A 26,430-nucleotide genomic window follows, 5' to 3' on the forward strand; every position below is an offset into this window, starting at 1 on the left:
TACGGGTGCAGTTTTCAAAGTGCTGCGCTGGCATCCTCTACTCCCCTTGAACCACTGACCTGAGGGGAAGCAGAGCTGGGCAGTCCGGGCGCTCGAGGAAGTGCCAGGCGGGACTGCTGTGGTCAGCAACTGACAGGAGAGGGGTTGCGGCTCTTGGAGAGGGAGCGACAGTGGTGCCGCATGCTCCCGTCTCTCAGCCGGCTCCTTGCTCCTGCTCTGGAGGTGAGTGGGGGATGGCGCTTCCGGAGAAGCCCCGCAGAGCTGAGGTCTCTGCTGGCGTGTGCTCACACCTACCCAGGCATGTCTCCAAAGAACAGGAATGGCAGGTACTCGAATATTGTTCCATGATGATAACTTTGGCAGTTCCAGCTTTTAATTAGATCTGCTTTAACAAAGGAAGTTTCCTTATCTTCAGGTGCGATACCCACAGCTGAACTCTTCGATTGTATTTCATATAGGGATGTTTTAATTACCTTTTTCTGAGTAAAGTACAGGCTTCTTGTTACGCACAGTTGTAACATTTGAAATAAAAGGTTATTATTAGTCATCCTTTGCTTTGTTCTACTGTCTAATGCTGAAACTTTCCTGCATGAAGTTATGAGAAGAGGCACATGTATCTAAAATATCATGACAGAGATTATGATGCTTGGGAAGTAGGTTGGTGTATTTTTTGAACCCGTTGGTAGTCTCGGAGATGTGTCGGGCGTTATCTAGGAGGTGAGGCTGAGAGCGCGGCGTTGCCAGTGTCAGAGGGGAGCTCTTTGTAAGCAGCGTCAGCCCGTGAGACAACGCAGACTTCTCGCATGAACTTGCTTACACTACGATACTAGTAAATCATGATTATTACCCAACAGTTGCATGTTTTTAATCATCAAAGTACTTAAAATACTATAATAATGCTTGGCACTTTTAAACTTCAAAGCACTCTGCAAACAGTAATTAGGCCTAACAACCATGCTGTGACAGTGAGACATTGCTATCTCTTGTTTTACAAAGGAGGGGGGGTGTTGAGAGGCGTCTTTCTGTGTGAGACTGGGTACCTACCACTGAAGGCTGTGATTCGATAAACTCATTTCCATAGGCAAAACCCCCATTACTAACAGCAGCAGGCTTCCTCTTCTGGAAGGGCTTTGAAGATGCTTTCACTGCTAGTGGAGAAGGAGCAGGACATTTTTGTTACTGTTTTGGAGCACTTCCTTGAGACTATAAAAGCTGGTCTGATCCTCATTTTGTTCCATGAGGCCTGGAGCAGCTTTTGAAACAATATTGGAAAAAGTTTTACCCCATTTTGGCTTCCTGACTGATGTGTTTGCACTACCCAGTGAAGTGTTGTGGAGACTGGAGAGAGTAGCTGTGGACAGCCTGTGTCAACTGTGGGTCATTTGCCTTTTGCAAGGCAAATCTTTGACTTGCTGTCTGACGCCCAGTCCTTTGCTAAAGCCATGCTGTTATTCTGTTCTTCTCTTGTGCTTTGCTACACTGGGGACATAGAAGTTCTGCAGGAAATAATTATTAGGCACATTTTAAATATTGAACAATCATAAACTGGATAAAATTATTTTATAAAGTAAACAAAAGTTCCAAAAAGCCTGGTTTCCTTTGGATGTTTGTCTTCTTGTTTGTGAACACCACTTGAGATCTTTTTCTGTGACAGAGTGATTTCTAGCTTACACTTTATTACATACAAGAAGATCTACTTGAAACGTCACACTCTTAACTGGACATTTACAAGGTCTCTGCCATCCACCTAACATGTTGGAGCCCAGTTACCCTTGAGCTCTCTGCCCTGTTGAATTTGTTGACCTCAGCCAAGTCTGAAAGTTAGTGGGTGGGCGTGTGTTGTCTCTGTGAGCCCATAAGCTTTATTTTCTATAGTAAGCAAGGCTAAAAAGCACTCAGGCAAAAAAGGGGCTTCCCTATAAGCTGCAGGCTAGGTGGAGTTTTGCCCCATCTTTGGACCCTTATCATGGTCTCCCACATGTTCTAGGCCAACCCGCTGTTTTTCTGGTCAGGTGTGAAACTGAGGCTCTTCCTTGGTACTATACAGAACTGGTCTGACAGGGCAGACCTGCCAAGGGGGGTATCCAGCTAAAGGCAGAGGAGGAGGAAAGAAGCACGGTGTTTGTGAAACCCCGTATTTGTGGACTCTGTGGTAGGCTGCTCATTATAACTGCTCGTTATTATTATAATGAGCTATCTGCAAGTTGTATCAGGTTTTGTCAGAAACTCTGGCTTTTGTTTCAATTGTAAAAGCAAATAGTAACCTGGACTTGGATTTCCTCCATCATTGAAAAGAAAACCAGGCAGCAGATCTTTGTACCAGTATGCAGGATGGTATTACCTTGTCTACCTGGCCAAGCACTTGACTCAGCTGGCTAAAGCAGTGTTATTGGTTTTGACTTGTAATCTCTGCCTGATCGATGATAATAGGTTATGGTCACATGGAACAGGCTGCTGCTACGCAGGTTCCAGAGTTACTCCAGCACCTCAAGGAATAAAGCCGTGCAAGCGACCGTCCGGTTCATCAAGCCGGGAGGCAGTTACGCTAGTCTGTGTGGTACGGCCCCCGTCTTGGCTCGGTGGCTTCCAAGCGCGAGGGTAGCTCAGTTAACTCTGCCCAGCACTGCGCCAGGGCTGCGGGGAGCGCAGCCTGGATCTCCTGTTGGTTTGTGTCTCCTTGTTGATTGTGATTGCTGGTGCTTTTCTATTTATTGCAGTATTTATGATACCCGGGCACCCACGGAGTTCAGTGTTTAACTTTGCTCAATGCTGTCATTTAGCAGACTTTTCTGGAGGGCAAATAGAATACACATTTTTGCTTTTATTTCTAAAATTCGGTATATAGAAGCCAGTATAGTGTGGTTCATGCTATTTGTGTGATAACTTGCTGTTTCTTGTTTATGAGATAATTATTGTACTACCCCTGATTGAAATTTCTCTAAGGTAAAAGGCCTGTCAATCTTATTAATTATTGCTAATAATAGTAATTATCATATGAGTAAGCTGCTTGCCTGCTTTATGAGTTTGGGCAAGTCAGTTCCCTAATAAGTGGCTTGGTTTTCTCATCTGTATAATGGGGAAAATGATATTTTTCCTCAGTTTTGAAAGGTGTTGCTCTGTAAGTGTAATATAAAACTGGCTTTTTTATCATGTCAGGTATAAGAAAGGGGAGGTTAGTTGTCTGTTTTTGACAGGGAGGTGGGTTTGTAGAGGCATGCCTCATCAGTAAGCAGGGGCTCACAATTTGTACAGTGGCTGAGACGGGGGCCTGCAGCTTTACTGCACTTGAGTGAGCTGAGGTTGTTTCATGTCCTAGGGCGATCGGCTGCCCATCAAATGTTTGATAACAGAAGCCTCTGAGAGTCCACAGGATCATTTTGCCTTATTTGCTTTGGATCATAGGCTTCCCACTCCTTCCTGGTCATGGAAAAATCAGACCTGATTGACTTCTGCTGTAGGTGCTTTGCTCTGAAATGACAGGAGCAGAATTTGGGGCATTTCCATCAAGGTTAGCACTACCAGGCTCTCTGGTAAATGTTGGGATACAATGCAGGATCTGTGGATCTTCATACACCTTGTGCAGTCCCTCAGGGGATGCTGATGCCTGCCCTGACTTAAGGCATTCTCTTCCTGCATAAATCCTTCCAGGGCTAGAGTTCAGGATTTGTCCCTAATTATCTCTGCTGCTTCTAACCATAATGGGTGTGTGGGAAGAGCGATGGCTAGAGGTTTACCATCTGAAATAAGCAGGCAGGTTTTCTGCATTGACTGAGCCAGTCCCTGTGAGTAATTTGGAAACGCTGCATCAGCATGTAGAAGACAAGTTCCTGGTCTGGGTGCGGCCATTTTATTTCCACCATCTGAAAGCAAATCATGTGTCCTTGCTGGGTCTTGCAGAACCAACATATCCTTTAAAAAGCCATTCTTGGCTGTTTCCTTTCTCTCTCACTTCTTTTTACATTATTTTATTATTAGCTCCTTTATTTCCATTTGGGTATAGATGGCATGACACAGCTGGGCAGAGGACAGCGGAGTTTTTTTTCAGGGAGTTTTCTTTTGTTGCAGAATGTCCTCCTTGCCCGCTGCCCCTGCCAGCTTGCCTCCCGCACCTTCGCAGGGCCTGCGATTGGCACAGGCTTCCTGCTCCACACTGCCGGGCTTGCGCTGGGTGTGACTCCCAGCAGGCTGACACAAGCTCTGTGTGTTTAGAGGCACAGCAAGAAATTACAACAACAACAACAACACGCCATGCAAACCATGTTGAGCAAGCTTGGGTGACTCTTAATGGGACTTACCTCTGGAAACTAGGCTCTTGTGTTGCCCAGATCGCAGTGGCTTGTGTGACTTAGGAATAATACCTGCAGCAGAGGACAGTCTGTCAGGCAATAGAGAACTTTAGTAGGTGATTAAAGATGGATATGAAGCCAAGGCTTTCATGTTTCCACAAGAATGATGTTTTTTTGTTTGCATGGTGTGGTTCTGAAGGCACTGGAGAGGTTTATGATTTGCTGTCCTGACTGTGCAGTCAGAGCCGGGGTGGTGCTTGCTGTAGGTGGTGGGCTTAGAGGAGAACGTGTGTCTGGAAGGCTGTGAGGCAGAGGTTCACCTCTGCTGTGAGCTGCTGCCACCAGTCTCCGCACGCTTGGGGTGCTTGGAGCCCGTTCAGTCCCTGCCATGGTGTGTGAGGACACTGGCCACGAGTGCATCTGGGCCTGGATGGCTCTGGGGCCAGCTGACGGGGGGCAAGTCTGTCTGGAGGTGGATGCACATTTCAGGCCCACAGATTTCTGGGTGACTGACCTGTGTGTCCTTCCCAGGGTGAAAAGCAGGTAGGCTCTAGGAACTGCTGCAAGGGTGTACATGAGGTGGAGGCAGCTTCCCAAAGCTGGAAGAGGAGCTGTGGAGGAGGTTTGAGAGCATGATGGCAGTGACAGCCAAGTCATGGTTTTTGAGCCAGAGGGAAGAAATGGCAGCGGTGGGAGGAACAGTTGTGGCTGGAGAGGGCAGTCAGGGAACAGGTATCCTGAAGGCAGCTCTGCAGGCAGGGAGGAGAGGCAGGTGGAGAACTAATGCAGCTGAGCAGGACTCAGCAGGGAGGAAGTATGTCTCAGGGATCCAGAGCAAAACAGTTTGTAGAGCTGGGCCTTTGGGAAGGAGCATCAGCCATATTCTTTAGCAAGCCTGAAACAGGCACTGCAGGCAAGAGCAGAGGAGCGAGCTAACGGGTGCCAGAGGACTCCTGAAAGCGGTGGCAGCTTTTCCATTGGGTAGGAGGCTGTGTCTTCCCTAGTCCTTTACCAAAACACTGGTGATGATGCACCATGTCTGCTGTAAGTTCAATTTTGAGCAGGTCCTCATAGGAATCAGAGTCTGAAGGTCATTTTGAAGCATATTTATAGTTCTGTAAAGGGCTCTGTTCAAAAAGTCGTGAGCCTAAAGATTTATAAGTCAGGCAGGCAGGAGAATGGCTTGCTTACCACGTTCACAGGGGAAGGATATAAAGAAATTTACAGCTTCCTTGACAATTGCAGTTAGATATTAAGAAAAGAACCCCGTACTCTTGCTAGAAGTGTGGTTAAGAACTAGGGCAGACTATTAAGGGAGGTCATGGATCTCTTCCACTGGAGAGTTTTAAGAACAGCTTGGATGCATAATAGGGAAGATCTAGAGGTAGTTGCTCCTGTGTCTCTTTTGAGAGAGGCCTCATGACCTCCTAAGAGCTGTTCCAGCCCTGTGTCTTGTTTCTGTGACTAACTTACTGGATGGACCAGTTTTACATGAGTCTCTGAGAGAAGACTTGTAGTCTCAGTGTATTGCCCAGGGTAACAGGATCCTGGTCCCCAACCAGAGCTACCAGGCAGTAAGAAAGACAAACAATAACTGACTCCACCTACCAGTAATATGGAGACAGCAGCTGGTGAGATCTAAAGCCCAAGAATGTGCACACAAAAGAAGCATTTCCCTCAACCACGACAGTAAAACCGCCAGACAACCACATACAGCATGTGATTTCCCAAAAGCATCAGCCCAAATCCCAACTTCTTTGTGCCGCACACTGTTTCCCAGGATCAGATCACAGTGGCAACGTGTAAGAGACACTTTTAAGCACTGAAAATTAATCATATTTTCCTCAACATTGTTTATGGAAACCGTGGAGAGCACTTCTGCCACTCTGCTCTCTGCCAGCTAGCTCTGAGCTCGCCAGCCCTGAGATTTAAACTCTCAGCAAGGATAGGCAGCGTTTATGGTGGAGGTTCTCATCCCTGGGATGTTAGGGAGAAGCCCAAGCTTATTTTGTGGAGTAAACGTTTCAACAGTGAATTCAAAGAGAGTTCTCTGATAACCTGTAAAAACAGTCTTTTGCCCTCTTTCTGGGTCTGTGTCCCCAACAGTATTGTTGCTGTGCATTGCTAATGGCAGCTTATATGCGGCCCTTAGGCGTTGTGCCATCTCCTTACCAAGGCTGCAAATGATTTAATGAGAACACTCAAATATTTGGAAACTTTGGCCAGATAGGACCCTGACACTGGCTGGGAACAAGCTGAATCAGGATGAGTCTGGTTACTCTTCTCCCTTGCTGGTTTTACACTGAGACAATGTCATTGCCTTCAATGGAACCACTCTGGTGTACGAGAGAGATGTTTTTGATCAGTCGTATATAAAGAACTGTTGGATTTGGTAGTTTTCTGAATTCCTTTTTTCAACATTATTTGTTGAGGCTTTCTGGAATCTTGTATATTTCTTATCTGTAAAGGGAACCATCAATTTATGATGATCACATACATAGTAAATAAGAGCACAGCTAGTTCCAATAAAATGGCAAATGTTCAAACTCAGAAATGAAATTTCTCGTTTTCAGTGCTGTTCTGTGCTTCCCTGTGCCTTGTGCTGGTTTAGTATCACAGGTTGCTACAGGTCTAGCTGTTGTAGCACTGATTAATGAAAGGTGACAGCAACATTAATATGCTGGTATGCCACGCTTGTTGTCCTTCAGAGTCAAATGCATTGGGTTCATCCCAGGTATGACTTGACCTGCAAAGAAAATTGCTTTGATTTGCAAATGAGTTTTTCCCACCAGAATAATCATTTGGGGGTTTAGGTTTCAAATTTACCAGGAACTGGAATCATCTGGGTTCCAACCCATACCTACAGGTCAAATTCAGTTGATAAGGAATTTTTTAATGTATGATGGAGACTAGAGCCTAATTCTCACCCAGGTATCTGGATTGACAGTCCAGTGAGGAAAAAAAGCTAGGAACTGGCCATGTTAATGGGCACAGCAGGGTGTACTTTTTATTTTTCGTCCTGAATGCCTAAACTTGGAAACAGAGTACAAAATTCTGACGGTAAAATATTTTAACAGGGAGAAGACTACGAGGAAAAGCATTCTACAATGTCAATGGTAAAGTGTACTGTGAAGAAGACTTCCTAGTAAGTAAGATTTCAGGCATTTTTTCATTGTTTTTAAACCAAATTGTTCTTTTATATTGGCTTGTTTGCTTTGAGAAACGGTTTAGTCTTCTGGGGCCTACTTCTGCCTCTGTTGGAATTGCAGAGCTTTTTACCATCAACTCCATGAAGACAGGATCAGGCCCTTAGTTTGAAGTGGTGGCTATGAAACCAAGTATGTAACTGTCCATAAGCCATCACAAAGTGTAAATTATGAGAATAAACACTAGAGCTGCTCAAGCTTTGGACTTGAATTGCAGCCACAAAGCCTCACTTGCCAAGCTAGAGCTCAAAGTCAAACATCTGGGGAATACCAATCATAACAAGAGGGGAGACGTTTTTGACCGTAGCACGTCATCGCTGTGTACAATGTTGCTTTGTTACAGGCACAGTTTTAATCACTGCTCTGCTAGGAGTGATGTGGAGCTGCATTGTGATTAGCTAAAAACTGTTAGCCACGGAGGAGCAACTAATTTTCTCTCCACACACCCAGAGCTTTTATAAATGCTGTGTTTTAATAGAGACTGAGTCATGAAAAGAAAAATGAAGCATGTTGCTGAGCTGCGTTGTTCCAAAAATAAAATATTTGTGCAATTAAGGGTGAGGATTGTGCAGTACTTACACAGAGAAAGATTTGATAACTGGCAGACCATTTATAATTAAGATTAAGAGGACAACGTGGCTGGGAAGTAAAATCAGAGAGGAATGAAGTATTTTAGCTTATAGGATGAATTGGAGAATCAGTATGTTGAATTCACAGCACCTTTATTTATTGAAATAACATTCATTTAGAAGCCTGGGTCTTCAAGAATGACTTTCCATTTCTAATGAGTATATTGCCATCCTTTTTGCAAAGGAATTCCTCAAAGTATATCCCACAACAAAAATGTTATTGACATTTCAGAGTGTGGAAATGCATTTCTCATCAATGCAATCCATAAAAATCCTGGAAATTCCTAAAATATAAACCATATTTGCCTTCATGTGTTACACCTTTACTCTCAGCCTCCCACAGCTGGAGCCTGTTGAAAAGAACAAATTGTATTTTTGACAGAAAAGAGGTTGCTTGTTATAATTAAAATATGTTACTGTTTTACTTGTTTCTTGGAGATAAAATTATTTTTTCTCCCATGCTTTTTTTCAGCTCTTTCCTGTGTTCCTGCAGAAACACAGGGAGAGGGGGAAAAGGTGCAATATGAGATGAAAGGGTTCAAACACTGAGATTTTTGTTTTGAATTGTGTTAGAATTTACTTTCCCCATGATCAAAACCTTTCATACAGACTTAACAATGTGATTGTTGTTATTATCTTGCAATTTCAGCCTAAACATAACAATTTTAAATGTAAAAATCTAAATTTCTTTTTGGATAACATTCAGTTTTCAGAGGGAGGAAAAGTCTTTAGCCCATTCCATAGTAGGCTTCTGTAGGGAGACACTTGCAGTCATTTTCCCAAGAAAATTGGGGTTAAGGACCTGATAGGAATAAACTTCCTGAAAGTTAGGGGACTGTTGGACATTTAAGGCACAGATTTATAAGCCTGAACCTTCTACTAGTACATCTTAGCAGGTTCCCAGTAGCACAGGGGTATGTGAGAAAGGCAGGCCAAGGGACTGTCTGCTGCATAAGGCAGCAAAAGAAATTAAATTCTGACATTGTCCCTAACAGTGTTAAATTAGCTGATTCTCAGAAAGTGATTCCATCCTCTCTTAGCTTCCCTTCAGCAAATCATAGCAAGCAAGAATACTAGGAATTGCTTTGCTTCCCTAATGAAATGAAACAACTTTGCCTATTCTAATTTAGATTTATGTGGACTGAAAAGCTCAAAGCCTAGCAGTCACAGGAAAAGGCTGCAAAGTTGCATTTAATAAGGAAGTCATTTTAACAGCTTCTTACTCCCAGGCCTTGCTCCTAACCATTTTGAAATTCAAAAAAAAAAAAAAAAAAAAAGTCCAATGCAGATAGTCAAATGCTTTTTCTGTGTAACAGGAGATTTCAATATCTGCTGTAACTCCAAACCTCAGTGCAGCTTTATATATGGATTTTCAGCTGACAGCACCACAGTAGGATATTAAAGAAGTAAAAGATAGGACACAGACTATCTAGGGGATCTGTTTAGTCCCCCCTCTTTTCACAAAGGGCTTGTTCCTCACCTTTCTTCTCAAGCCCATGGCCCTCTCTAGTTCTAGACATGTCAGCTAGCCGTTGGGACACTTGTTTGCAATGAAGCTGGGCAGGAGGGGGAAGTAAAAAACTTTGCCTCAGGATGTGTTAGGCTAATTTTGCCCTCTGACAACTGCCATGCAGGCTTTGCAGGCCCAGAAGAGAGAGCCAGCAGAGCTCTAGGAGCTGCTGTACATTATAACAGTCTCCTGAGTTGTCCCATAGGCCTGAGTCCACTGGTACCCCACAAAGACCTGCCTCCTCCCTCCCTCCCTCCCTGAAAGCCTCTGTCCTGAGCTAGAGTAGCAGCAAGAGTATGCGCTCTTCCTTTCAACACTTCTTGCACCAAGGGACTTGTCTCCTAGCTCATTGTAGCCTCTTTTTGGCTTCTAAAATACAGTCTAAGGCAGAGTGGATCAGATTTTGGCCGCATTCTTAGGTAACAACATAGGAAAAGATCATTTTAATTTGGGGGAGGAAATGGAGGCAGCCTGTCTACATTATAATTGTATTCCTGCTAACAAAATACGGTCTCCCACTGGTGTCCATTCTCTTACTTGGCTTTTCTTTGCCTGGGAACTATGAGAAACGTTAGATGCTCATATATGTATGGGAATCTGGTCATGGCTTCGTGGAGCTACAGCCCTGCAGTTTGTGAGCAGGTTATTTCATGTCTGTTACAAACATAACAGGAGTTAGAAGCAGAGCAGCTCCTGAGAATTTCGGCAGGAGGGACTGTGCCTATCATGCTGTGGTCATTGGTGAAATCCATGTAATAATAAATGGAGAGGTCTGTAAACTTGCAATAGCAACAGCAGGGTAATCTTTGCACTGTTTCCCAGAGACAGATGTGAGGTGGCAATGTTTCATCGCTCACAGAGAGACAGATGTGAGGTGGCGATGTTTCACGGCTCACAGTCCCTCCAAAGTAGCAGTGGTTTGAATGAGCCCCCCATGTGACCTCCCAGCAAGAGGCACACTGATGGGAAGCAGCGGACTTGCAGACGTGATGCAAATAGGGGCAGGGGTTGAAGTGGGCTAAAGCCTCCTTGCTGCCTGGCGGAGAGCCCGTCCCAATCCTACTCTCAACAGGGAGCATGGGGCAGTGGTGGGGGCTGTAATTCTTCCAGAGCTCTGTCCATCCCCGCTGCTGCCTCTGCGTATCCTGTTACTCTGCTGCAGGTGCTTCCTCACTGTCAGCCTGCCCCATACTGGGGATGTCCAGCAAGAGTAGTCCAGGTGAAACACCAGGAGGAAGCAGCACCCCACCCTGGGACTACAGTAAATAGCACATGAACAAGGACAGGCAAAAGAGCTGGACCGGTTCTTGCTGTGAACTAGTCAATGTAGAAACTTCTTTGAAAGAATGGAGATTATTTATGGATCTCTATTGGAACTTTTAGAAATGTTTAAATTTTTCCCATAAGTGTCAATATTTTAATTTTCCTGTAATACTGCTGTTCTCTTTGTCAGAACAGCTCCTGTAGAAGCAGTCTCCAGAACTGTAGTTTGTAGTGCATACAAGGTATGTGGTTCTTTAACTCCCACTCACTCAAGACAGATCAGCTCTTTCTCTCCATCAAAGGAGATGCATTGAATTCACTGCAATATTATTATGGTTCTTGAAGACAACCTTACCAAACAACATTATCTGGTCTATATAAATGTTTGGCACCTCTTGTAACAGTGGGGCTTGCCCTCCTTGGCTAAACTGTTCCTTTCAATGTGCAGCACAGAGTTGGTGCCAGCCACTCAAGGGTGTCTCCGTCCAAACTCTAAAAGCATTTGCGTTTCAATGGTGAAATGCTTTATGGGTCACATTTTTTAAGAGAACTCAGTTGTCATTTAAAGCATGGTAAGCTACCAAGCTGTTAGTCCGTAAGTGTGACATGAGGAGCTCCTAGCATCAAGCATTTAAAATCTGGGCTTTTTTTTTTTTTTTTTTTTTTTTTTTTTTTTTTTTTTTTTTTTTTTTTTTTGTAAAGTGCTTTTGATTTTTGGACGAAAGGTGTTACAGAAAAGTACATGTTATCATTCATTATGAGCAATTTCCACTGCGCAGCCATAAAGCTATCCAAAGCACAGATACACCCATCAAAATCTTTGGCAATAGCTGCAAGGTACATTCTTCTAACAAATAGTTTTCCCACATGTTTGCTCTTATTGAGGGTGCAGATTATCTTTCTCTGAATCAGAAGGCTTATTTTGCTCATTCTTTCCAGGGAAGAAGTACTAGAAGTTTTTAGACCCTCTGATGGAATTGTAGTTGGGGAAGAGATGCCAAATGGAACTGCCATGATCGTCCTTGTGAGAATGGTGCCAATCTTCTTGCATGCAGGGCTGCAAATGAATGCGTTAGGGCTGGTAAACCCTTACCACATGATAAGGATATGGCATACCTCTCCTTTCTTTCTTTATTTTTATCAGCCTCCCACTTCCAGCCCTAATTAGCTGTAAATTCTGTCAGTGCTTAAACCCAGACCGTCTTGGCTAAATGCAGTGAATAAATCAGATTAAAAAAAAAATCACTGGTACTTCCACTTCTGCCTAAGCATGGTGCAGAGATGTCTAATCTCTGCAATTTCTAGTAGAAGCACTTCAGTATCAAGATTGGATATTATTGAATGGAAACAGCAAAAAAACCCCAGCAACTTTACAATGATTTGCTTTGGTTCTAGGGAAGATAACAGAAGATAATGGTTGCTCTTTTCCATGCCACCTTAAGGTAGCAAGATCAGCAGTATCCAGCTCTTGCCTTAGCCCTGTTACAACAGTTATTTCTTGAAAGGAAATAAAACAAATGACAGTTTAATCCTTCCCTGAAAGCTCTTAGGACACAGATGGCTAACTAGCCATAACAGGGAAACTGTTCCTGGTGAAGTGAGCAAAAAATAAATGCCTTACTGTATAATAAATAATCCCAGTCAGATGTTCTTGTTCCATTTTGTTGATAAATTGCTGCATAATCACGGGTGAAGGAAAAATAGCTCAATAATTTTAATCTGTCTTTCCTTTTCAATGCTTAAATATCACGTAAAGAAATTTAAAAGAAATTACTGCTTTTCTTGGCAAAAAGGACTTAAAAAATGTCACCAAAGCAGCCTGGATCTTAGATCTATTATCTTTTTTTTTTTCCTTCTTTTTGATAGGCTTTCCCTTTTTCTCTTGAGGTAATGAACATTATTGAGTGGGGGTCCAGTAGAGGTTAAGAAATGAGAGAATTTTCCTCCAGGGAGAAGATGAGAAGGAAAATGAACCTCATGTGACAGATGTTAGTTACATTGCTTAATGTACTACTGGAAGGCACTCAGATGCTATGGAAATAACCTATTACAGACACCACAAGCTGCAGTGCATAGCATTCAGGTCATCCAAAACTTCCCCTTCTAAGATGATTTCTTTCACTGTCTTTTAACTTTGCCAGAATTAATCATTTAGGCTGAACTTCTCCACGCCAGGTTTTTGCCTCTGGCTAACTTTCTTGTCATTTATTGTTGAAAGTTTCATCTAAAACTGTTCAGCTATTTCAGTGAATCAGATTAGAGGAAGATCTGTCACTTTCCCCATAAATCCTGAAAGGAAAATGCTCTAAAAACTTCATTTTGCTCATGCCAACCGTGAAGAGAGACTTAACAGATTGCAAGTATCCAGGACTTTGGGTGTCCCCTTTCTGCCCCTTCCCGTCCCAGAGCGTGGCCAGTCCCAGCGTGGGTTGCTCTAGCTGCTGTGACTCCCTGCCCTGGCTTCGGTCCCTCTCTCCCAACTCAGCACAGGGAAAGGCAAGAACTGAGGCTAGGGCAGAAGGGAGGGCAAGGAGCCAGCGGCAGCGCCGCCCAACAAACCGAAGCAGTGCTTTTTGCAAGCCTGCCAGCTGCTTCTTGGATCTTCTTTCTCCCCTCTGACCAGTCCTCGGGATTTTCTGCTCCTTCTTTCCCCTACACCAGTACTAGGTACTTGCTCAGGTAACCCTTTCCCTTGCTATAGGCATAGTCCCTTTGCTCTGTAACTGGCCGCTGCAACACAGAAGCTGGTTACAGAGACCACATGGGGCCTTATCTTCAATCCACAGTTGTAAAACTTTCAATGATTTTGAAGACCCGAAAGGGTGAGGGTGCATAGGACTGGTAGGGAGGAGGCAAACAGAAATCTACCCTCAAACCAGCCTCTCAGGGAGGAAAGGAGTAGGATATTAATGAAGGAATAGCTAGATGACTGGCAGTTCATGAGAGCAGGGCTTGTATCTTCATATCCTGTAGCACCAAATACAGTGACGCCCTCACCCTAATTTGGGCCCCTAGGCATGGCTGTAATGTAAATATTAATAATAACGAGGCTGTTCTCAGTTTGTGCACATGCTGTTTTCCAAGCCTGGCAGTGTGGGAAAAGGCCCATCCCTAGGAAGGGATGCTGGGCCCTAGGAGGAGAGTTTTTATTTAGTGTAATGGAAGCTAGTGTCAGCTGGAGTCAGAGGTTTGATTTTCCATCTCAGAGAGTGTAAGTGCTTGTAGCTCTCCCTCGGGAGGTGAGCTCTGGGATTAGTGCATTAGTGAGAGAGCCCATCGCTGTTATGGGAGACACTCTCAGAAAAAATAGACTCCAGTTGAAAAGGTAAATGATTAAAGTTGCAGCCTGCGTCCGTTTCATATCTAATGGTAATCACGTAGCAAATATAGTTTTAGATAATTGTGAGAATGTTGTGTTTAGAAGACTTGTGATTAAAATGCACATTCCAGTCATAGAACAGGCAGACATAGGTGTTTAATGATAAGTTTAGCAGAATAATGGAATCAAAGCTGGGAAGGGAATTTGCCACAATATTCCTGATACACAGAAGCTGAATGAAGTCTGTGAGCATTTTGAAGCCTCTGGCCAGTCTAGGTTAGGAAAGAAGGTGCTTTCAAGTTCCAGAGCACTGGTACCACTAATCAAACGTGGACAGATTCAAAGCATATGCAGTAAAAAGAATGATGAATGCCAAATGTTGCTCTGCTCTCCAATACTATCAACAAAAACAGACAGATTATAGTGTGTTAACTGTAATCTGTGCAGGAGGGTTCATGTTGTTACTTGTGTGTGTGTGTCTCACTCCAACCCCTCCCTGCCAAAAAAAAAAAAAAAAAAAAAAAAAAAGTAGTACGTACTGTTGTACATACTACAACAATTGTAGTATGCCAGTGGTCCTGGTTTAATTTTATAAACAGATTTGACAGTGGTGAAATAAGGCTAATTTATTGGGATATTCTGAATTGAAGTGTTCCATCAAGCCTACAGATGAGCTTAAAATGTAAATTTTGGAGTCTCTAGGGATATTCAGATCTTGATTTGGCCTGGGCACTTTGGACTTGTATCTTAATCACCACAAGGAATAGGTAGAGCTGGCAGTTTGGATTCACCTCTAATTATAATGGAACACAGTAGTGCTGTATCCCATATCAAGAAGTTACATGTCCATTGAAGCCGGTGGCAGAGCTCCCATTGACTTTGGGGGGGGAGGTCTGGATTTTCTCTCAGGAATTCATCCCAGAGGACAAATTTTTAAAGCAAGGGCCCATATAAGAACTTTGGCACCATGGCTGAGAAACATAAGGTTGAGCACTGACAAACATTGCACACATAGCAAGCTGCAGGCCTGCTAATTGAAGAAAACTGGTGTTTTGAAATAGGAGACCAACCAGACTCCAAAAAAATCTCACAAGTCTGTAAAAGAACAATACATAGGCAGTTAATAATGTAAATGAGCTTAATGGAATGTAATGGAAATGTGTGAGTAAGGTCTGAATTCAGTAAGAGGAGCTCAGCATTTCTGGAATTGGGTTACAGATTGTTAGGTGGGTCCCAGGAATCACTCTCTAGGATGTGACAAAATAGACAAGGAAAGCAAAAGATGATTTTTTTTTTTCTGAGATTTATCACTATGAACTAGCTCTTGCAATTATCCTGTACTTTACATTTGCTACTGGAATGTTTTGAAGTGTGTGTTACAAAGTCCAGTTGGTTTCATGCCAGATAGTCATTCCCCCTATTTCCTTTTGAGATGTGGATCCAAAAAGTCAGATTATCCTTTCTACATTGAAAAGTAAGTTACAATAACTGAAGCACACTTAAAAAAGGAACTAGAGCTCTTTCTAATTGTATATAACTCCTGCCAAACACTTGTAAGCAGACAACACTAATTTTTTTCTATGGGAGAGTTAGAAAAAAAACGTGAGAAAGTGGTGTGTTTCCACTTCTGTAGTAAATGTTGGTATTAGTTGCTGTATGTTTTGAATTGAAATCTTTCAACAACTGTTTTGAATAAAATCCAGATTTTTTTTCAGGAAGATATGTTCTAATGTAGACAGTTTCTTTCACAGTATACATAATAGATGGTAGCAGTGACAATGAATAACCTCCAGCAAGAGTACAGTGCTGTGCAATATAAAGCGCTGTACAATGCGAATCAAGTTAATAGACTGTGCACTGTATAATGCAGTGCTGAGTTAAATTCATTCCTTCATTTTTTTTTTCTTGATCATATCACTGCAAAGCTTACACAGGAGTTTATCTAAGAAGATCTAGGTAAGAAAATCATTATTTGGCTCTTAATTGGTGAGACAGAAAATAGCCTTGGCAAATGCTGGTACATGGATCTCTCTAGGCTCTCTAGAAAGCATGGAAGTATATGGTTATTTCTTCCTTAGAGGCTATAAAATGCCTGACTGCTAAGGCAAAATTAGCTACCAGCAGAATTCCTGATTTTCATCAGTTTTGTGCACGGCCTAATCAACTGTTACCTCTGTGCAGAACATGAAGTCCCTCCTTGCCTTACCCATGTCCTTCAAACATAAAGTGGAAAACCAGAAGCAAGAAGAGATGCTGCTGCACTAGTGTTTCCTCATAAGTCATGTTTCCCCACTGGCAGCAAGACAAGAAAAAGCAACAGGTTAGATGAAAGGATTTCAGGGGAGATGAAAAATAAAGTTTGGGACTATTTTGCTTTAGTTTAATCTCTGCCACCTGCCATGAGGCTCCCATATCTTTGAGCCTGAGACGGCCCCATTTTGTTCAGTATAGTTTAATCGCTGCATTTAAATGTATGTGTAGAAAACAAAACAACAAGAACCCATCTGCATGAAACCAAATTTGGTATTCCCTCCCTCTTAACGTGATCCCATGAATTTCTTACATTGTTGTGTCCCATGTACTAAGGGTCCCATGCAGAGAGCAAACAATAAAGCAGCGAGAAGACAGATGCTCTGCTAATGGGAAACCAAGGAGAAGAGAGTCTGTGAGGGATTACAGGCAGCCTGGGGTTGGAATACATTATTAGCGCAGCACCCAATTCAGAAATTAGTTTTCAGAATTAAATGGCTGAAGCATCTTGGCAAAAACTCCTGATCATCCCTCTTAAAAGCCTTTAAAGCATAGAAGAGCAGGAATCTCAATTCCAAGCTGAACAACCACATTCAGTGACTTTGTAATGCTGTAACAGTGAATTGTAGTTATTACGGCTTCATACCCTTACGGCAGCAGCAACTGCCACACCTACTGAAATGTGTAACCCACTTGATCTTTGCATAAACCTGCAGCAGGTTTTAAACATCCTGTCAAAGAAGAAAATGGATCTGAATGAGATTCCAGGGCCTGTTTCCAGGAGGAAGGTTTTGTTTTGTTGCGTGCATAACAGCAGGGAGTGAGCGCATCAGCCTTCTTGGGCACGGTTAGGCATGCGAAGGAGAAGAAGCGACACGTCTTTTCAAAGATCTGATGTTGCCTAAGGTAGAAACTTTGGGTCCTGAAGCCTTTTTTAGGCATGCTCTTTTCTGAACGTTTTTGCTTTTGAAAATGGTGATGAGAACATCAAACTTTAAAAGATCCTGGGTAGACAACCAAGATTGGTTAAAGGATTGAGGGCAGAGAGGAGAAATTGTTTCTCATAGTAGCTGGTGGGATTATCCTCCATGCATAATTTGTTCATTGTATGCTTAAAATTCATTGTTAATTTCTTTTGGATATATTGCGCATTTGACAGAAGAGTTCATAAACCCAAAGATTATCACAGGAGGACGCTAACAGGCCCAAATATTCAGGACAGAGGGGGACTTGTTTTCTTCTTCCATTGAAACAAAGACTTTTGGACAGCATCACTTGAGATTTTTTGCCTGTTTGATAATCAAAGTATAGTGGACAGCAAACAAAAGAAAAGTTCAGCCAGCCAGGTCTTCTACTGTATTTTTACTCTTCTATTTTAACATAATTAACATATTTCTCAAGGTTTATTTAGCTTCTCAGAATCTTATGTTATATAGATATCATTGGGGAGCTTGATTATGAAGTCTTGGTTCTTGCACATTAACTGAGATTTTATTATCCTAGGAGAGACATGAAGGACAAGGTAATATATGGGAGAAAACAGTTGACCAAACTAAGGAATCAGGAAAAATAATACCAGCTCTTCCATATTCACTTGCCTTCTTTGCATTTTGGTAACTGGCATCTTATTTCTAAGTCACATAAGTGAGAGTAAAGGCTAATGCTTCATTTTGAGCTTTAATTTTCAGAGCTGTCCTTTTTATAAAACTTTTATCAATGTTTTTATATATGCTTAATCAGTATCTATAATCAATATTTGTTAATGTTAAAAAAATACAGTCCTTATTTGTTACAGTTACACGTGGTCTGTAGCCTTGTGAAAATTTCTGTCTAGTTTGAGATTGGTCTGTATTTACATTTTCTTACTGGTCTGCCAACCAAATAGGTGGGGATTTTTTAATGGCACCTATAAGAACCTTATAAAGTCAGGCCAGAATTAAGCCTAGTTCTGCTTATGTCCTGAATGATATTGTATGTATAAAATAATGTAACTATGATTTGTCTTTTGCACTGGGATCCTATCTATCAATCCATATTGTTTCACTGTTTCACCTCAATCTGTTTTTCATGTCTCCAGGCTGTGAAACGGGTTGGTATGCCCAAAAACTTTTCTTCCCCCTCCAACTATGTCAGTAATGAAAAAGGCTACAAGTGTAGAACGTAACCCTGCTTCTCTTGTACTTGCTCAGTTCACAGACACGGGGGGACCGGACCCTTTATTCCACCGGGCCGTGCTGGGAACCACCGTTACGGTGGCTTTTGGGTGTGCTGACAGTTAGTAAGGAAGCCATTCTGCCTTGTCTGCAGTCTGGAGCAAGTCGCAACTTCTGTCTCATTGCATACAGAAGATTTGTGAAGCTTAATATATTAATCAAATGCCTCAAGACTGAGGTTACCCATTTTAATTAGTATTTTAAGACTTCTTTTGTAAGCTCTGCTTTTAAAACTGAAAACTTAGCACAACAACCATGTCTGAACTCTCCAGTTAGGAACAGAAGCAAACATAGCAAAGCAGAAGTTGACAGGTGAGATGCAAAAATGTGAAGAAAGTAATTTATTGGTTACCTTTAAACAGCAGCATCCACAGTGCTACCATCATGTAGAAAAGCAGTGCTGCTGAGATCCAAGACTGTTATTCTTTTCCAGTCCAGATAGATTTAAAGGGTGAGCAGAGCCTAATCCAAATGCCAGCTCTCACTGAATCAGACGGTTTCAGGTTTGGCCAGATCAATGCTGTGATCAGAAAAGAGAACAGTGTAGTGATAAAGGAGAGTTCTCCGAGCCCATGAAATATTTTATCGCTGTTATTAGACTTGCTGCCATTTTGCAAAATCTTCTTAACTAGGTAATCCAGCTCTGGATGTGCTTGACAAATAACAATTCTCTTGTTAAAAACAAATCATGGTTTTAATTTAATAGGGTTAGTCATAAAGAGTGATTTTGTGTCAACAAAACCTTTCTTTCTGACAAGCAGTGTAATTTATGACAATCTAGTTAGCAATAAATGACATTAATCTGACCACTAAGCCATTCTGTTCTTGGGGAATAATGTTCCTTCTTAATCAATACCTGGGTAAATGCGCCTTTGCATTCCTTATCAAATGACAGCCAGATGGTACTGGTAAATTCATTCCAGCAGGATTTTAGAATTAGCTAGGTTTGTACTATTGTTAATCCTCTGCTGTCTGCTCTGCTAGGACCTACCCACCTGTTTCCAGTAACCCCTGAGTTCACAACCTTAGGAAATAGTCTAGCCAGGTGGTTACTCAGATATAGTGCAGCCAAGAAGCATCCCAAGTAGAGAGAGGCCTTTTTTCTGCCTCAGTAAGGAGAAGAAAAAGCAAATGCTTTGATACGAAAGCTGCTACCTGAAAGTGGGGAGATGAACCCAACCATTTTTTTATGTCTAGACTTGCGTACTAGTTCCATTACACAGTTCAGAATAATATCTTGCAGAAATAGCCAACTAGAATGGTCTGCCCACCTCTGTATTTGTTCCTGAACACCCTAGACTGTTAAGTTAAAGTTTTAAAGTTTCATAAGACTGCATGAGCTGTGTTCCTCAGCGTGTAGTAAGTGGGGAGCTGTGCCAGCTGCAGTAGCATCATTTACTGACTTGTGGGCCCATGAAAGTATCTGTGAGACCTTTTTCTTCATAATCGCTTTTGGTGCGTAGCAACAATAATTTTGTCTCCAGCCTATTGATCTGAAATAACATATAATCCCCTCACACCAATAAAAAGGAAAACATGGCAGCTTTAGGCTGTGAACCAGTAGCTTTTGAGGCGAGGGGACAGTTAATCCCCGCTAAATCAAGGGGGGAATGGAGCAAGGCATAGGCTCTGTAGGCTGAGGCTACAAGGATGCATTAGATGCTCTGAGCCAATTAAGCTGAGTGAGCTCTGGCAGAAGAGTCCAGTTACCCTTGTCCTCCCATTCCGTGTCTTTTATCTTATGCGACCAGAGTACTTTTCAGATGAGCTTTGCTATAACCTTAATTGTCGAAGTAAACATCACTGTGCAATACCATGCAAATAACTGGGCACCCCTTCCCTCTGGCAGGAAAGAATGCACACGCAGCAATTAGTTTATATGGGACTGTAGTGGGTAAGGGTAAAGTTCAGCCACTGCAAATACCAGTTTCAAAATTACATGGCTGGAGTTCTTCAGGCAAATGCTACCCGATTGCCTGTAGGGTAGTTGTCTGGTAGGTCAGTTGTCTGGCCTGATAACCTTGATGTTATTTGTCTTTTTTTCTCATATGCCTCTAAACCTAGGGTTAAAGAAGGACTTTGACATCTGAAATAGGACCTGCTTTAGGGACCCAAAAACACAGCTGAGATGTAAAGCACTCAGGCAGGGAACGCGGAGCTTTGGATTCCAAGTGGACAAAGGCATCTCCCCGCTGACATGCCCCTGTCACTGAAACCAGGAGGGCTCTGCTGCCAGGCCTGCCCTGGGCTTTCCCCTTCCTGGTGCAGGCTTGAGGCACAGGCTCGTGGTTAGTTCTTACCTCGCTGAGGTACATTACTGTTGCCCACATTGCATAAGGAACCTAAACTCCTAAAACTAGACTTTCAGATTCTCCCCTGGATAAAAGTTTGATATCCACAAGGCAATTAAGTCCCCAGTTGGCCCTGTCTTCCAGCATGTACCACTGAGTGAAATAGAGGTCCCAAAGGCGATACCAGTAAGCATTTGATCATTAATTTTAGTATGAGTCAGGAGGCGTATATTATTTATTTCCCACATTGCCTCCCCCCAAGAGGCTTTGAAAATAAAAACCAAAACTTTAAATAATCTTGTTATATAGCAAATGCCAATGTTTCAGTGCATCAGAATGCAAAGCTGGCAGCTGAGCATGTTCCAAGTGCAGAGTGAAGGCTTCTATCTTCCAAAACTATTGTACAGTTGCTATCACATACAGCACAGGCTGAAAAATAGCACAGCATTTGCTTAAGAGGTATTTTCTACAGCTAGAGGGAGGCTACTAATAATTCTTTCCTTTCTGTCATTTGAACAGTATTCAGGTTTTCAGCAAACAGCGGACAAGTGCTTTGTTTGTGGACACCTCATAATGGAAATGGTAAGAGACCTAAATTCCTAATTGTGGGATATATTTCTTTTGATGTATTTCAGGTAGCGCACTTTGGCATGTTGTGCTTTTTCTCTAGTCAGACTGTTGTGTCTCCAATATTGTCAAGCTAAATTCTGAAATTCAGGAAGCATCATAAATAAGCTAAAATGCTATATTGCTATCAAGTGCAGTAAGTTGGGCTTTTCCTCCTCCTAAGATGATGGGAGGCTGTTGTTCTGCAACATCAGTTTATCCCATCAGTAAAAGAAAGCCAACTATAAATTTTAATACCAAAGGTGAAAATGCAGAACAGCTTCATAGGGGAACATGGTAAAGGAGAAGAGGCTGCTCTGTAAGACAATGAAATAGTGAGAGCCCTATCAAAGGGAGGCGGTAGGGACCATTGAGGAGAGCGACGTATTTGTAGTCCTGAGTTTGTTGCCTGCTCTGAGACTTGCTTTATTTACCTTCTGCCACTTGCTCCACCTCTGTATTTTTTCTTTCACATCTGTTAAAATGCACTATTGCCACTGTCATTTGCAGGGAGCCAGCAGTCAGTTACTTTTATAATAAAAAATAAGGGCTGTGGGTTGGGCCAGATAGTTCTGGCATCATTTCACTGGGTGAAAGTATGATGAATTTAGACTGTTCTTTCTAAGCAGAAATTCCTAAACAAAACAAAGTAGACTGCACATTGAAGAAGTGCAGATCATGATATATTATTATGTTATTATGAGATATTATTATGTTATTATTTTATATATAATCATATATCATGATCTGATCTATTATCATAATATATTGATGTTTTCCTCTTGCTGTAAAATGTTCATGAACATCAGCATGCCTAACAGAAGTAGCTATTGAGTTGTGAACATGGAGGTTCAGTAGAAGCTGGAACAGAGACTTAACTAATGAGGATTCTGGCTCATATCCTGGCACCACTGGTTGGGCAAGGATATTGTTCGTTTTAGCCCAAGAGCAAATTTCTAGAGTTGTGTCATGCTGGGAGGGGGAGGGTATTCTGACTTGCATGCTTTGAGCCGGCCCTTAATTGCAGAATCCCAGGCAAGAGTCCACAATATCTCATTGGTGTAGTGTAGTAGCTGGAAGTTTGGCAGGTGCTCGTCTGCCTTTCTCCCATCACTAAGTGTGCTCCAACAAAAGGAAATAGCACTGGGAGCTCCAGGAATTAAGCCGTCTTATTTGGCTAATTCCTTCATGTTCCTCCCCAGGAGCGAACAGACAACAAATGTGCCTGCACAGTAGTGCACAGCTGAGGAGCACTGCGGCAACTCCACAGGCTTGGGCGCAAGCCTTGAAGCTGTTCAAGGGCTCAAAGTGCAGTTGAATTAGGAGTTGTTCTGTGCAAAGAGCTGCTGCAGAGCTGGGCCGGACTAACAGAGCTTGTTATATCGCTGCCTGGATAGTAACAGGCACAGAGAGGAGTTGTTTCTGAATAGGAACCGGCCTGCAGATTGATCGGACTCTCGTGTCAGTCACTGAACAGAGAACTGGAGGGATTCATAAGAGGGAAAAAAAGGTGAAATTAAATTGGTTTCATGCATTTTTCCTATACTCCTTTTTTCCTGGTGATTGGAACTTTATTTGTAGAAACACTTACAGGACTGTAAGAGTTTGGCCTGTGGAGATTTTCATCTCCAGCTTATTAACAGCTCCAAGCTGAACACTATTGCTAGCAGATATTTTTTGAAATTACCTCCCCAAGGTGATTCTCATACCTGAAATGCATGCAATTGGTGTTGTAAACCATTGAGAGCTGCCTGAAAATACCATGTACAACACTTTCCAGAGGTTTGTTTGTGGGCTCGGCACATGCTTGTTGACATCCCCATGCCACTCGAAGCACTATGTACAAGGATGCCAGGAGGAGGGGATTTGTTCTGTAGCAGTGTAGATGAGACTGTGTCAGGCCTTTCCTTGAAACCTTTAAAAATGCAGTAGGGAAGATCAGCATGGCAAAAGCCTGGACAATTTTAATTATCCATTGATACAGATGGAATCTGAACTGAAACTGATGGGTATGAATGGTATCTAGTGGATCAGAAGCACTAATAAAGGACACTGATTTATTTGTTTATGTTTTGTTGTTTGAGTATTGACTGATTCGGACTGCTCCTGTTACAGCCCATTATGTTTTGCAAATTAACTCTGTATCCCAGTAACTTGTATTTGGCTGCAGCAGATTTTCCAGGAAACAGCCTAGGAAGCCATTTTTAATATCTGTTGGGCAGTATTGGTCCTGCAGAGCTAAGACTCATGGTCATTAGCTTGATTTTTCACAGTTCTCTCTCTTTACTGAGAGCCTTTTATAAACCTACTGAAATAATAATTTATTGGTTTTAAAAGGGCCCTCGCTGATAGATTTGCAGGGTGGTAATTTTGTCCTGAAGTGCATTTCTCACTCACCTAATAAGTACATTTTTAAGAATCAGACACAGCTGTGTAGGGGGGGGAATCTCATGTAATTGTGCATCCACTCATTTTACTGTTTGCCTCCTAAGATATTACAGGCCCTTGGAAAGTCATACCATCCTGGCTGCTTCCGCTGTGTGGTATGTAATGAATGTTTGGATGGAGTCCCCTTCACTGTAGATGTGGAGAACAATATTTACTGTGTCAAAGACTATCACACGTAAGTACACAGATCCATTGCATGTTTTGAAAAAATGGTTAATTAAATTACTGTTACAAGCCTTGCAGTAGATAAAAAGTGCCTGTTTGTTCTGATGTCCTATTTGTTCTGATGTCCCTTAGTGCTCTTCCCACATATTGTATTTGTAAGGTATATGAAAGTTGTATTAAAGATCACTTTGTGAGCCCAACATGACATAGAGGTGCCCAGTGAGGTTGAGAATCAAACTGTGTCAAAGGGGGTATCTTTCTGGGGGCTGCTTCTCTACTTCTTTCAGGACTTTTAGTACTAATTAAACCAGGCTAATTCTGCAAGTGATGGTAGGTTCTGCTGGCTGCTTCTAGGAGTCCAGATTCTGGCAGTGCATGACAGTGGAGTATATGGTATGTTAACCTACACGAGACAGTAGACATGTAATTAGTAGCTAGTGTCAGAATGATTTTAGCCTCACTCAGCAATACATTTTTGAGGTTTAAATGATTACTCTTGGGCTCTCTTCTGCTCCCACTCAAAGCCAATGCGAATTAGCTCCTGTCAACCAATAATGCAGCTTATGCAGCAAGAGTAAATCTCTCTGAACTCAACCCTATTGGTCTAACTGACCACACTGCAAGAGTAGAGTGAATGTTGGCCCAATGATTGTCATAAAATGCAGCTATGGGTAAGACCAGCTGATTTATTTGGTTTAATAAGTAGATCCTAGCCAGTATCAGCCCCTCTCATATTTAACAGGGTCATGTCTTCCTGACATTAGTTGATGACAGTCTCTAAGTCAGGAGCTGCTTTGCGTCAAAGCAGGGAGTCCATGGAAGAACGTGAATGGCTTTATGAATAAAGTAAAGTAAGAAAGAAGGCAGAGTGTTGGATTGGTTATGCCTAGAGATCAGGAAGACCTAAGCAATAAAAAGCTGGGGTAGATCAGCCTCTCTTCCAGATCTCCTTTTCCTTGAATTTCAGTGAAATTTTAGAGATATTTCAAATCCCTTGGTTCTCTACATTTTGCTAAAAAGAAGACATGGCCCTCTTTGGTTTTATTTTTTTGAAGAAGCTTTGAATGGGATTTGAACATTTTCTTCTTGCACCATAGGGTTTTTGCACCAAAATGTGCTTCCTGTAACCAGCCGATTCTACCAGCACAGGTATGTGTTAATACGCACTGACTCTTTAGGGAAGACAGTTGTATGCATATGAACACTTTCTAAAAACACATTAGATACTTTTCCTCCCTTTTCCAGAGTCTGTAGTAGGTCAGATACAAAATTAAATACAGTTCAGCAGCAGTATCACTCCCAAACATGCCCAGAGGTTGTAATAGTCATAATACTTACACAGCATAGTACTTTGTATCTTTAGGGTGCTTTCCAGGTCTTAATTATGCTGTTGTAAATCTCATTTAATTGAAAGCTCTGACTGGGGCTCCAAGAACAACCCAAGAAATAAAGCCCTGTTTATTTTTAGAATCTCCCATTAGCTCAAGTAGCAATTTTATTTTTCTGCTACGTTTGCATTTCTGATGTGGATCTGTTAAGATGCCCAAGGTCAAAAGACATCTGAGGGTTACCCTGATCCTGTTAAAAGGCCACACAGCCTGTCATCCCAGGGTGGCACTGTAATGAAAGTGCTTAAAGGGGTGGAAAAGGAGGTAGAAAAGTTAGCTAAGAGGGAAGCCAGATGAATGACTGCTGCTTGCAACCTCAGCCCATCCTGACAATACACTTAGCACAGTAAGACTTCTGCGTTACAGCACACAGCCCTTTTCTATCTGCCCGCAGTGATGCACCCTCTTAATTCCAGTGAGTGCAGAACCCACTGAGTTCCCACTGCTCAAGTCACTGACTAGCTTATTCTTAAGCAAGGGCCTCAGTACCTCCCTCCTCTTCCTCTTGTCATGTGTACAGAGCCAGAGTTTGCATTGTACAGCATGCTCACCTCCACCAGTCTGCATATTACACTTCATTTGTCATTATTAGTTCTTTTAAATGGCCAGGTCTCAGCTGCATTAAAAACTCTCTAAAGGGTGAGCTGGAACTGCCTGCCCTGCTGATGGGGAGTGAGGAGAAAAGCCCTATCTAAATTTCACTGGTTTTGTGTTTTACAAAGTTACTTTTCTTTAAAAAAAAGAAGAAAAAAAGAAGTGTAGCTGTCCTAATGCTGACTCATCTGATAGTTACCAGGATAGATTCCACCTCCTTTCCCATGGAGATTTCATAGGTTAGTTCAAGTCTAGTAGTGCA

The 26,430-nt window shown here is 42.3% G+C and overlaps 1 protein-coding gene across 1 annotated transcript in view; it reads left to right on the top strand.

Moving 5' to 3' along the window:
* Positions 1 to 26,430, top strand: part of WTIP (WT1 interacting protein) — a 90,808-nt gene that overhangs the window by 56,719 nt on the left and 7,659 nt on the right. Inside the window, exons 3-6 of the mRNA XM_067302487.1 lie at positions 7,364 to 7,431; positions 21,487 to 21,549; positions 24,066 to 24,196; positions 25,284 to 25,335. Of these exons, the coding sequence (XP_067158588.1) occupies positions 7,364 to 7,431; positions 21,487 to 21,549; positions 24,066 to 24,196; positions 25,284 to 25,335 (314 nt within the window). The remainder of the gene's footprint in view (positions 1 to 7,363; positions 7,432 to 21,486; positions 21,550 to 24,065; positions 24,197 to 25,283; positions 25,336 to 26,430) is intronic.

This window comes from Apteryx mantelli, chromosome 10 (assembly GCF_036417845.1).
Source record: "Apteryx mantelli isolate bAptMan1 chromosome 10, bAptMan1.hap1, whole genome shotgun sequence".
Taxonomy (NCBI): Eukaryota; Metazoa; Chordata; class Aves; order Apterygiformes; family Apterygidae; genus Apteryx; species Apteryx mantelli.